Source organism: Malaclemys terrapin, chromosome 7 (assembly GCF_027887155.1).
Source record: "Malaclemys terrapin pileata isolate rMalTer1 chromosome 7, rMalTer1.hap1, whole genome shotgun sequence".
NCBI classification, from domain to species: domain Eukaryota; kingdom Metazoa; phylum Chordata; order Testudines; family Emydidae; genus Malaclemys; species Malaclemys terrapin.
In genome coordinates, this window is record NC_071511.1 from 68,929,827 (window position 1) to 68,943,730 (window position 13,904).

The 13,904-nt window shown below is 39.5% G+C and overlaps 1 protein-coding gene across 1 annotated transcript in view; it reads right to left on the reverse strand.

Annotated features, from left to right (window-relative positions):
• Positions 1 to 4,434: 4,434 nt before the first annotated feature.
• The window catches only part of ZCCHC24 (zinc finger CCHC-type containing 24), a 166,754-nt gene continuing 157,284 nt past the window's right edge, over positions 4,435 to 13,904 (reverse strand). The window contains exon 4 of the mRNA XM_054034315.1: positions 4,435 to 12,192. Coding sequence (XP_053890290.1) covers positions 12,079 to 12,192 — 114 coding nt within the window. The 3' untranslated portion in view covers positions 4,435 to 12,078. The remainder of the gene's footprint in view (positions 12,193 to 13,904) is intronic.

Here is a 13,904-nt window from a genome sequence, read left to right on the forward strand (position 1 = left end):
TCCCTAATTACAACAGAGTGATCTGTCTCACCTCACTTTTCCCCTTAAGCAATCAGGTTTGCTGTTCTGGGTTTTTTTGTTTTCTGTGGTTTGTATATGTGAATAAGTGGGATATAAATGAAGTGTGAAAAATAGTAGTTGTCTTTGTTCTTACTGCAGTATTTTCTATCCTTCTAAGAAAAAGCAGCAAAGGACAAATAGGCAACTTAAACATACAGACCTGTGGACAAGTGAATGCAGATGATGGCTTCCAATGTCTGGAAGAGTCAGATGCAATAAGTTAGCAATAGGGAATATTAAGGAAGATAGAAAGCTCACAGGAGCATGTATCTAGCTCTGACAGCTAAGCCAGGGTCTTTGTGCTGGTATTGATAATCCAGGCTGTGTGGTGTTTTGGAAGCTTTTCCCCCAGGTAGGAAGGACAAATATATGCAATTTTCCCTACTTTGATAGCGGTACATTTTATTTGTACTTTACAAGAAGCCAGCCCAGCTATTTGGTCTGACACCAATAAACCAATTTATTTCAAGGCTTTGATTCAAACTAATATGCCAAAGTTCAGAAGTATACTCACATATTTCCCAACGGCAGTAGGCCAAATTCAGACACAGTGTAAGTTATGTCCAACTTTACTGAAGTCATCTGAGTTGCACTTGCTTATGTTACATCTGGATTTTGCCCATTAAGTTTGCAAAACTGGAATGGAAACCTATGAAAACTGGCTAATATTGGACTGCTAGTACCTGCCACTTTAGGTCCAGGCCAGAAATAACACAAGGGAACAGTTCATTGTGGTAGATCGGCCTTTTTTGTTTTTCATCTCAGCTGGAATCAGAAAGGGCAGAGGCAAAATGAAAAATAGTTGGCGAATGGTGCAAGCCAAACTTTTGAAAACCTCTAAAAAAGCTTGGCTCTGATTTTCTTTGATTCTTGGGTTGGGCTTTTTAAAATCCATTTCAACTCACCCATTCTTAAAGAACTCATACTGCTTTAACAAAATCTGGATGAAACTATGAAGGTTTAGTCTAATGGAGAGTGGAAGCCAAATAAATCTAAGTTTTGCAAAGTAGGGCCATGTTTGATGGGTAGGCAATCTAAATCATTTTAAGTCCATAATTACTGCATTGTTTCTCAGCATGGGTCACAGAGTGTCTACAGAGAATGACCAAGGTCATGGCTGTTCCCATGGTCTGCTCATCAGCCAGTTTGGGTTTGTTATATTTCTGGATTGTGCTTAAACAGTTAAGATGGTCAATCTTTTTTTGTTTCTTTCAGAGAAGCAATGGACCTGGAGTGTAACTCAGGGAGGTTCTGACATCCAGGAATCTGATTGTTTAGACTTGCATTTCAGCTCATTAAAGAAAAAACTAAACCGTACTGATGGAGGTAGGTTTTCCCATTGCATTACATCACCACCAACAACCTTTTAGATTTTATGATGTTTTGAAGGGGAATTTTGTTTTAATTATGGTTTTTAGGGTCTGTCCTTGCTAAGAAGGCTGTGCCAAGCATCAAAACCTTTGTTTAAGATATGCTTGAGGCAAAGATAATAAGTGAAGATAATTTTGTCATTTTCAACAAGCTAACCACTATGGGGTCAATTGTGAGTCTGAGCCCTGAGATTATCAATGTGTTGGGCCAAAAGATATCTGTTTACATTCACTCAGAACTGCGTGCTAGCAAACAATGGAATTGGAGGGGATATTATTTTTTCAGTACTGCAAGTTACTCATTTGTTATATTTATATGTTCTTTATGTAATACTTTTTATGGGCTGCTGCTATGAATCGACACAACAGACTCTAAGCATTACCAATATTCTGGGATCTGGTGGTTCACTTTCCTTTCTACCCCTTGCTTTGCCTTCCCCATATCTGGGGATAGAGATAAAAGGGAAACTCTTTGCTGATTTACTGCATGTACAATGCAATACTGGAGGTTGTAATAATCTTAGATGGCTTGTATGTGTTTGCTATGCACAGGGATGCACAAGCTTGAATGAGCATTTTTCTTGCTGGACAGCAGATTTAGGCATAAGTCATATAGTTTATACTTAACCCCATAGTGAAGTAGAATAAACCATAGTGATAGTGAAAAAACTTAATAAAATGTGATCTTACTGTGTTTTGAAAGGATGTTTTTGAGCTTTTGACCTCTGCATACTAAAACTGCATTTAAAAATCGAAGGTAACAACAGTTTGGTAACAACAAATATTATAAGGCTTCGATGTTGTTTAAACAAGTTATTTCTTCTCTCTCTCTCTCTCATATATTTGTGCTGCTTATCTAAAGGATGGACAATTAATATGAAGAGCCTATTACTAACCTGTTTGTTTTGGCTACAGAAGTACTACTTTGGAGGTTTTGTAAATTGGGAGTGGGTTACTTTGACCCGTGACCTCCATCCTGTAGTCCTCTGGAAAATGTAGTCTGGTGTTATTTTGTTAATGCAACGGTAAATATTGTTTGTATTAGTGTTTGGTGTATTAAATATAGGAAGCCATTTCTATAATGAAGCATTGTAAGAGGGAAGTATACAACAGCATGGTTTGTCTACTCTACCTAGTTTATCTTCTGCTTTTTGGTTTAAAGGGCATGTTGGCCATTTAAGGTGCATGATTCTGTGCATAATTCCTGAGTATGAATAGAGGGCTGGGTTACTATGCGGTTTATTTCACCTCTGAGTTTTTGTTAGGGTAGTGCATTATGAGTACTAGGAGCAAGTTTTCTATCAAAAGGCAAAACTCTCCTTGGGATTCTAGATCAGCAGGCAACTTTGTAGTCACTTTTGTGGGGTAGCAGCACTATTTTATAATTTTAATTTAAAATGAAGAACCACTTGCTTTTCCAAATGATGGTAGAAATTACTTAGCCAGTCAAAAACTCCTTACAATTTAAAGTTTGAGGAGTTCAAAGTCACTGAATGAGGATAGCTGCGCAAGCCTTTCCACAGAGATCAAGCTATACCTACAGGATACATTGCATCCCCTAAGGATAATACTGTGGATATCAAATCTGCACGATGTTTCTTAGGGCAACTGGAGGCTTTATGCATCTATAAGGTGTTACATGTTTTTCAAATAATATGAATTGGAATTAAAAATAAAGGGAAGGTTTTATTTTAGAAGTAGCATATTTAATTAACAGAATTAATTTTAATGATCCATTTATATTTTTAACACTTCATACCTCTAAGGTAGCTCTGACAGGCTTAATAGAGCAGAGGTTTTCAACCTGTGGTCTGTGGACCCCTGGCAGTCCGCAGACTGTCTGATTTCCAAAGTGGTCCACACCTCTATTTGAAATTTTTTAAGAGTCCGCAAATGAAAAAAGGTTGAAAATCACTCTAGTAGAGAAATCAACTTTGGCTGAGGTTTCAAGAATGGCTTGTGACTTTATGAGTAAGGCTATGATTTTGTCATGGATATTTTTAGTAAAAGTCATGACCAGGTCACGGGCAATGAACAAAAATTCACAGAAGCTGTGACCTGTCCCTGACTTTTACTAAAAATGTCCATGACAAAACGGGGATGGAGGAGGGTCCAGCACCCTGCCCTGCTGTGGCTTGGAGCTGCGGCCCTTGCCCTGTGACTGGGAATTGGGAGGGACACCTGCCCATGGGGACTGGGGAGCTGCCGGGGGATTCTCCCGCACTGCCTGCAGTGGCGGCTGGGGAGCTACTGGGGAATTCCCCCTCGCTGGTGGTGGCAGGGGTACCCCGCAGCTCCCAGCCACCATGTGAGGTAGGGTACCCTGCAGCTCCCGGCTGCAGGCTGAAGTCACAGAGGTCTGATGAAGTTATGGATTCCCTGACTTCCACGACCTCCATGACCAAACTGTAGCCTTATTTATGAGCAGTGAATTTAATGGAGTTCAGTGTTGCAATCCTACATTTACAAATCATTGGTTTGCTCCCCCCTCCACAATCACGAGATTGACTTAACAGTCGTGAGACTTTTTAAAATAATGTGGTGGTGTTTTTTTAATTTGCCTTCTGGCATTGGAGGTTTTAGGGTTGACATTTTCCAGCTTTTCTCTGCAACCGTGAGGGCTAGAAAGGTACCCTTTTCTTTTTTTAAAGAACGTGAAGATTCTCAGGTAAGAACATGATTCCGAGGGCTTTAAGAAAAGCACTAGAGACCGTGACATTGGCGATACAACCGTGAGCACTGGATGCACTACTGTAACTCTGTCCCCGACAGAGAAGACTTGCTCACAAGAGAAAACCTGCTAAATTGCAATGTGACCAAACTAGCAGAGGGCTAAAGGACTGAACTGGCGTGGTGATCTGCTCTTTCTAAGGTCTGGGTTGTTGGGATAAGCTCGTGCTATGACTGCCAGCACCCGGTCTTGCATTATTACCATGAAACCAACCCAAGTTATGTTAAAACCCTGAAACAAACAACTCTCAACAAAAGCACACAACTCTCTCACTGTGTTGTTGCAATATTTTAATACAGCATTAAAATGCTATGATACTAGAGGAAAGCTGTATACTATCCAGCTAATAAGGCACATGTCGGAATGCCATTTTATGGACAATCCACAACAGAGGCTTTACAGTCTTTTCAGCAACACAGTCACTAGTTGAGTGAGTTATCATCTTGGTTGCTGAGGTAGGACTGGTCCCTCTGAGGCCTTTGTCCATAGGTTTTTGTTTTTAAGCTGTACAAGTTTATTAACAATTACAGAAAAGAAAATCATACAAATTGGCAACTAAAATTGACAAGGTCAGTGGGTACAGCTGGTTAAAAACAAACAAAAGTCATAATAATTAAGCTAATTTTTAAAGCTGCAGAAATTCATAAGATACAGTTTTAGCACTATTATACAATGTAGTGACTGCTGTACTAAATAACCTTTTAAAGGAAACAAAAATCCAGAACAGGATTAGGCAAACCTTCCATTTAAGCATGGTTTAAAAACAAAATCCATTACATAATCAAGCTACATGAAACGTAAAGTGTAAAAATGCTTCAAATACATGCATATTCTATCACACTATGAATTCTAATTAAAATAGACACAAATCCCTACAACAATCTACCTTGATCCTTTTCCATTATGTCCTTTGATTGACAATATTGCTTTAGCCAGTATTGCGTTGCAGCTCTCTGTTTATTGTCTGCAAACTGTCATGAATGTCAGTTTGTCAAATGATGCCCCCCCAACCAAACCTTCACACGCACCCACCCTCGCATTATGAAAAGAAAATCCCTACAATACAAAAATTGAATATCTGTGTTCCAGAATTTCTGAAAGCTGAATAGGTACTGTGCTTTCAGCATTTACTGTCTCTCTCACAAGGTCATAAAGTGATAGTATAATATTATCTGATCCTTACTCATGAATACATCTAGTTATAGCTTTGCCTAAAGAGGCAATACTTCCCAAAATACACATATAAATAAACTGCATAAGCTCATTAATAGAAGTCTATGCACTTGAATAATACATTGGTTACTTAATACTGATATTTTCATCCAAGGAAAACAAAAACAATATGGCTTAAAGAATTGCAAGGGTTTTTTGTCAGAATTATGTACCAACTTTCATATAATATTCTATGTAGACAATATTTCCTTCTTAATGTAGTTCTGTTGCATACTTTATACAAACAAAAGCATTGTAAAAAAACAAAAATGTAAATTACTTCCATAAATATTTTCTTGAGGATATACCCTTAGTTTTGCAAAATACTTAAGAAAACTCTTACCTCTGTTAGTATTCTAGTTGAGAGCAAGGCCCTTTTGAAAGCTTCCAAGTTGTAAAAACACTTTTTAAAAAAAACAAAACAAACAATACTATTTTTCTTTTTTTTAAAAGGCCCTCAAATATATACAAAAAAGTTACTGCAAAGAGTTTCCAGATAAGATAATTCAGTATTACAAGAAATATTTGTAACCATTCAAAAATTTTAACATCTAAAAAGGTTTCCAAAATACACACATAGTATTAAAACAAAACAAAAACAAACAAAAACTGAAATGAACTCCGTCAAGTATAACTCAAGATAAATACACATCTGCAAGTAAAACTGTAAAATACTTCATACAGGGGGTAAACATTAATATCAATCAACTACATCTAGTAACTGCACACGATTGTCCCTTTGAAATTCATCCTAAAAACGCAAACCGTCATCCATACATCTAAAATCTCTATCCGCCCTCTGAGCACTTAAGCAATATAAATGGACAGCAGTGGTTTTTGCAGATGTAAAACTGATATGCACTGATATTCAATCAGGAGTGGAGTGATGTCTTAAAAAATGACATTTTGAGGGGCTAAAATTCCATCAAACTTCTAATTATGTTGGCAGAAGCAAGTGAGAAACACATGCTGAGTCACTTCATTTTAACAATGCTTGTATGTTGATGAATTATTGCATGCTATTCACTGACTAGCACTTAGAATATGTAGTGGACACAGGGCTGGCTTCAGGCACCAGCTTACCAAGCAGGTGCTTGGGGCGGCCACTTCGGAGAGGGGCGGCATGTCCAGCTGTTCGGTGGCAATTTGGCGGACTGTCCCTGCTCGGAGCAAAGGACCTCCCGCCGAATTGCCGCCGCAGATCGTGATTGTGGCTTTTTTTTTGTTTTGTTTTTGTTTGGATGCTTGGGGCGGCCAAAACCCTGGAGCCGGCCCTGACTGGACACACACAAATGATTTAACTGCAAGCCATAGAGAACTAATCTATTTATTTCTAATACTTTCAAATGGTCTTAGTTTTCATCTACTGGTTTAAGTAGTTTCATTTTTGGAATAATGGCTATAGCTTCAAGAGTCTGCAATTAATGTCTAGTCTAAATTCCATGTTGTACAAAAAGGTAAAATATAGAGGATCCTTCTATAAATGGCCTCCTCTGATATACATAACTTCACATTATAGTTTACAGACTAGGTCCCATATAATGGGGAACTTTAAAATACACGTATTTGCAGAAATAATATTTACCTTTTGTGTATTTATTTGCAATTAAAAAACAATTTTGAGACACCAAGGCCTTGGATTTTTCTCAGGTGGCATCATAATGTATTATGGGGAAGCAGCAGTAGAAACTGGGTAACCTGGGGCCAAGATTTAAATTATTTGGAGGGTGGGGGGGAAGTATCCTCAGCTGGTGCAAACTGATGTACCCCTGTCAACTGATTATTTTTTTTCCTGAGCGATAGTGATCCAGAAGATCAGGTATACATGAAGGTTCTGATTGACTGAAGGAAGGAAGAATTATGACTTTTATCATTAATTTTTTCCATGTAAGTCTCCAGAAGAAACAAGGAATAGGGTGTGGTGCACAGTTCAATTCACAGGTAGATAACAATCTAATGTTTATAATTAAGTTTCCCAAACATATCCATAGGATCAAATCCTGCTCTCATGTGTGCCGCTATCAGCAGACTCAGTGAAGCGACTTAAATTCCTTCGGGCAGAATTTGACTGAATTAATTTGTACTGAATCACAAATGTTTTCACTAAGACTTGCTTTTGACTTTCAATAAAACCGCTAAAACCCAGCATGGAATACCAGTTGATGAGTTAAAAAACTAGAGCTGATCAAAGAAAAAAAATGGTAGACATTTTTCATGAAAATTTGAGGAAAAAATAATTCCATAATTTCCAGGTCTAAATCAGAAATTTTGAAGAAAATTTTCAAATTTGGAAAATTTCAGCCAGTTCAGCTGGTCAGAAATGGGATGAATTTTTACCAAAAAAAATGAGCAAAAATCATCTTCGCTTACTCAACATTAATTTTTTTTATAAAGAAATGTGTAAATCTGAAATTCAGAAAATTTCAACCTTTACTAAAAACTATGCCATTACTAAAGACTAACAACTGTGAACTACTGCAGATTAACAGTGGAATATGTTCTGATACTGACCTATAAATCCATATACAATAAGGATACTTACCAATAAAGATAAACCCCAAGAGCTCAACATTTCACTCCTACAAATAAACCCATCAGGAGGGGGCCGGAGTACACCTGAAACTTTGTTTGGCCATGTGGGCTTTTCCCCAGATCCACCCCTTGAGGTGATGGGGTTTTTGACAATGCACAGTGAGTCTGGGTGTCCCAAAAAACCCAGAGGGAATGCCAAATTTCATCCCTGTGGATGTAGGGGCAGTAAGCATTGTGAGCTGACTTCTCCAGCTCTCTGGCATTTCATGTTGTTCACTCTTTCTCCACACCTCACGGACTGCACCATATATCTTGCTTCATTGATACAGATGGAAACCATGGCCAGAATAAATTCTGCATGAAGCAACATCTATCCCTACCAGGCTCAGAGAAAAGCATGCTGCTTCCCTTTCTGCCCCCTCTTTCTGGCTTATATACCTGTGGCTCCCCCATTATGTGGAGTGGTTTTTGTTGACTCTGGGGAGAGGGGAGCAGGCCAGGGAGTGTTGCTTCTTGCTTTCCCACAGTCTTAACTCCTTCACCACCTGCTTCTGGCCCCTCTTCTCCAGAATAAGTGGAGAGGAGGATCCCATTTGCCCCTTGATTATTTCAAATGTGCTTACTAAGTATGAATTAAAGATGTACTTACTAGGTCACCAGTGACAATACATTTGGTGGGTTTCATTCTACACCTCATTTGGGTACATTGTGCAAGATTAAGTGGTAATTGCTTAATCACCACAGGTGGAAGACTACAATAAGAGGGGGATGCTATTGGTCATGAAAGGGGTTCACTGATCGAGATGTGTAGGGAAGCTTGCATAGTCCTTGCCTGGTTCCAGCCAGCAATATTCATCCTTTCCTTTCACTAACTAAAATGGGGTGGGGTGGGGAAACTCCAAAGCCCGGAGAAGTCAATGGGAGTCTTTCCATTGACTTCATCTGGAGTTGGACCAGGACCCAAATGCATTTGATTTGTGTCTTCAGTTAATGTGCTGACATTTCTAACATGTAGGATAATATGATGACATGAGTGTTTAACCTCCAACAAGTATGTTAAAAAAAAAAAGGGTTATTCTATGCATATGCAAATGGTAGCTGTATTAAAGCCACATTGGATGTATATTTGGGAACCTTGCTTTAAAGCATTCCCTAGAAATCTATAAGCTAAAAGTAATGCAGTACTGAACCTGAACAAATAACATTTAAAATGGTACTAATGTGAAAAAGGCAACAATTTTGTTTAATAATGTCCTTCAACTGGTCTATGTTAAGATCCTGCAGTGGCTTAAATATAGCATGTAATTATAGCTACATATAACTACATATTTTGCAGCTCTGATGTTCATCAGCAGCAGGGCCGGCTCCAGGCACCAGCACAGCAAGCAGGTGCTTGGGGCGGCCAACGGAAAGGGGCGGCACGTCTGGCTCTTCGGCGGCACTTCGGCAGCAAGTCCCTCAGTCCCTCTCGGAGGGAAGGACCTGCCACTGAATTGCTGCTAAAGAATGAAGCGAAGTGCTGCCAATCGTGTTTTTTTTTTTTTTCCCCCCGCTGCTTGGGGTGGCAAAAATGCTGGAGCCGGCCCTGATCAATAGTATTTCTTCTTTAAGTGGTTGCCACAAATTTGAAATTATTTTGAAATGGAGGGGCAGATTGGTTGATACATTCTTAGCTTTATGAAGAAAACGGCTTTTCTCTTAGCTTTTGTTTGGTGCTATTTCTTAACTTTTCCTTTAGCTGGATCTTAAGTGTCAAAGAAATTGCTGCTAATATACCATTAAGTGCTCAAGGGAAAAAATTATAGCCAGTTTATTGTATGGCCTTCTTGCAATATTCCCCTTTGCATTACTGACACCCCAAACAATGGGTCAAAATTAACACTGAGGCCAAGTTTTAAAAACCCACCTCTAAACTGGCATGCACAAATTTTCTTATTTCATGGGCAAACTAAGAAGATTTGTTTAGAAAATCTGTCCCTAAGTGTACTTTTCAGTCTTCGGCTAAGAATGCGTTCCCTCTTGAAGATGCTAACTGTCTCACTTGATTTAGGCAATCAAAATCTGTGATCAGTGTTAAATTTCAGTCATTTTTGTTTTAATTATGGTACTGCTAACTGGGCAAAATTAGTCTCGAAGTGTTTAACTTAATATTATTTTGTAATTATATAGCAGTTTTCATCCAACAATGTCAAAAGGCCTTTAGACATTAAATAAACCTCACAACACCCTGGTGAGGTAGGTATGTTAAGTATTATTATCCCCATTTTGCAGATGGGGAAACTGAGGCATGGAGAGGTTCAGAGAGTTGCCCAATGTCAAACAGCAGGCCACTGGCAGAACCCAGGACAGTATCCGTGTGTCCTGTCTCCCAGTACACTACTCTAACTAGTAGACCACATTACTTACGACTTGAATTTTTGGGTTCCCCATAAATTGTGAAAACTGAATTTTGTGTGAAATTTCTAAACAAATCATTTTTTGCCCCATCAACGTTTTGCCCTGTTCACAGACAAACATGGAAATGGCAAAAGTTTCACTCCAGATCAACTTTGTGAAGATCTTCACATTTCACATGAGAATGCTTACTACAAGTTTTTAATCTGCTTTACAAGACTTTGACTGGTTGTATTGGTACCACCTCATCCTACCTTAGCATGCGATAACTCTGGATTGTATCTATCAAATTTAACTTTGAAACAGCTTTAACTTGCTATGAGTGTTTTGAATTTAAAACAGTTCCACTACATAACAATAACACACACACCTATTTCTTAAAGAAAATGTCATGAAAATGATTGATTTTAAAAAAACACCCTCCTGTAGCTTTCTATAGAAGCTTTCTATAGAAGTGGATGACACATACAAGTCTTATTCATTCTGTCCTTTTGCCAATCTACTCTTAAAAATACATACAAAACCAGACTACTGTCTTGAGGTACTTTCATTTCATGACATTCCCCAATCTCTGATAATATATTTTTCTTTGTAACAGGATCTTCCTGCACAAAGTCCCTTCTACCTGAAATAGGACAACCACATACAATTACTACATTTCTCCTAACCTATATAGATGTTTTAGAAAGACAGAGAAGAGGGTAGGTTATGTTCTTCATGCCCTATACAACCCCTGTGGCTACATAAGTATATACTTTTATATTAATAAATTTGCACAGTAGAAAACAGGACATAAAAATATTTCCAGAAAGTGGCTTTCGAACTAGTATAAATATTAAGTCTGGTTACTCACTCAATTAGGGCTTGGGGACAAATTTCATCATTCTCATTCCCCATTATTCACAGTAAATTTAGTGTGCTTGTGGCCTAATGAATAGCAAATACACATAAAGGGCCCATTTAAAAGAAATTATATGACAAGAGAAGGATTTCAGTCAATCACAGCCTGAGGAAAGCAAACACTATTCTCTCCCAAAAGATGCTGGAATCCTTACTGACAATCTATCCAGCTGCTATTCTCCATTTCCATAAAAAAAAACCCACTCCCTCAAACAATTATACACTTTGTTTTACCTTCACTGAGTCCACCTACGCCCTACCCAAGTTATATTAAGCAGTGGAAGTCCAAGAAAGCAGTAGCATGAAACTTTCAAATCTTCCAAAGCAAGGAAAACATGATAGTTTCCCTTCTTTAATGCTGTGGCTTGTTGAATCTTCCTTTGTCTTGTCGTATAAGAGGAATAATGTTCATGGGGTTAGCGAGCACTCCCAATTAGTGGCCTTGCAGGTTACCTAAGTCCTGCAAAAGCCATTCATAATGTTTACTCCCCAGTGAACATTATATCTTGCCTAACACACAGCACTTCTCTTCATTTCACCTGGCCATGATATAGGAACTGTGTAAACAATCAACAGAAACCACAGCAGTGGTTCCATTGTGAACACTATCAGTAACACTGTTTGATAGATATATAGATAGATCGATATATAAAACACACCATAGTCCTATAAATATATCTTGCACGTATACACATACACAGGAAAAGTGTTACATTCTATTAATGGTAAGGCATATTATTAGTTAAAGATAGGCAAAATTGGCAATCTTTTTTTTAGTTTTTTTTTTTTTTTTTGTCTTGGATTCTGTGTTGCTGTTGATCGCGTGCTGCCAAAGGATCTCGCAGGATGATGGGGACGGAAGAGGCCACCCTTGAAGGTTTATTGCACACGACGGCAGTAGTAGCCCAAAACTTTGCACTTCTCACACAGATGCTGAGGATGCTCCTTGCTCTGATCTGAAACATCCAGGCCATCCGGCTTTTCCAGGGGTCTCTGCAGGGAAGAAAGGGAATAGCGCATACTATAGTAAATGTCACTGACAATCGATCGTGACTAGGCCTACAAACCCAACTTTTAAGGTTATTTTGCTAGACTTTCTCCAAGTGCAGCTAATGGTGCTATATTTCTTTCCTGAAAAGCCAAAACATGTTGCCAGCCATCTGGCTCTGCAATGGTGGGAACTGTCTCGACAGCATGAATGTCATTCCCTTTCACACAAGGTCTTGTAAACCCTTACTCTAGCTATATTGCTAAAAAAGACTTAATTTATAACCTCATGCTATAAAACAGCCCCATTTATTGACTTGGCCTCAGTGATTATGTCCCAAAGGCATTAGCACTTAGAACATAGGCATCCCATTGCCTCAGGCACGCCAGGGGGGTTAACGCCATTAGGATTTTCGGTGCTAATACCAACAAGTCATCTTGCCAATGTACGGTTATGAAACAAGTAACGGAGGTTTGCCTGACACACACCTCCATATTTGGAGAGCTGGAATTTCCCAAACACAGCAGCTGCCAAAGTAGGGGAAGAAAACTGCTCAACTAGTAACATGGTTAAGTATTTGTAATAACAGTTGAGTAAGATTTGGTGGGGGGGGGGGGACAGAGGAGGTAATCATCAAAACAGGGAGTGAAAATTCCTCAGATTTACTAGATCTTGTACTTTAAATTTCCCTAAGATCTAAAAGCTTTCACATTTGTTTAAAAAATAAAACACCCACACTGTATATCAAAGCAAGCCTGCCTGTTTGAAAGATCTGATGGGTACAAAGGTGAGAGAGACATAAAGATGAAATAATACGTGTGCACTTTATAGTGGAATCATGAAAATGTATAACTTCTCTGGCTTTCTAAGAGTCAGGGGTAAAAGTAAGTCCAGTGACTTACCGGTATGCTGGGGCCAGCTCTGGCCCCCGGAAGGGGCTTGGCCTAGGGAGTCAGAGCCAGTCCCAGCCCACTCTGTAAGGTAAGTGTGTCCCCCCCCCCACCCCCGGCCGGGGTAGCAGCAGCAGCCTGGGGCTCCCCTGCTTCTACCGCCCCGGCCCTGTAAATAGCTGCAGGAGCCCTGGGGAAGCGGCGGAGCTCCGGCGGCTATTTATAGGACCGGGGTGGCAGAGGCAGCTGGAGCCCCGGGCCCTTTAAATAGCCCCTGGAGCCTCCCGCTACCCCTGGGCTCCGGGAGCTATTTAAAGGACCCGGGGATCCCGTGCTTCTACAGCCCCGGCCAGTACACCGTACCGGGGCGTACTGGCTTACTTTCACGTCTGCTAAGAGTGCATTTAAAAGGCAGTCTGGTTGCACGATGGTTTGCAATAAAGGCGGCAGTGAGTGTTCCACGGTACTGTGGATAGTGACAGCGAATGGGGTGAAATCCGAAAACAAGCCAAAGATTTTCCACTGTTTTAGGAATAGTAGCTTCTTGCTGACTGTCTCAAAATATTGTTCTTGGGGAGGGAAGTGGAGAAATATACAGTAGACATTTAACCCTGTTCACCTCCCTGCCCCATTCCCAAACCCTTGCTCCAATCTTGCCTGAAGCGATAAAATGTTAAGAGCATTCGATGTTCTAAATTATTAAGATTTCTAAATTAACAACAATTGACTAGATGATCACAATGGTCCCTTCTGGCTTAAAGTCTATGAGCTTATGAATTTAAATGTCTGCTCTTCATTCCAGCGTAACCCTCTTAAAATATTGAGCA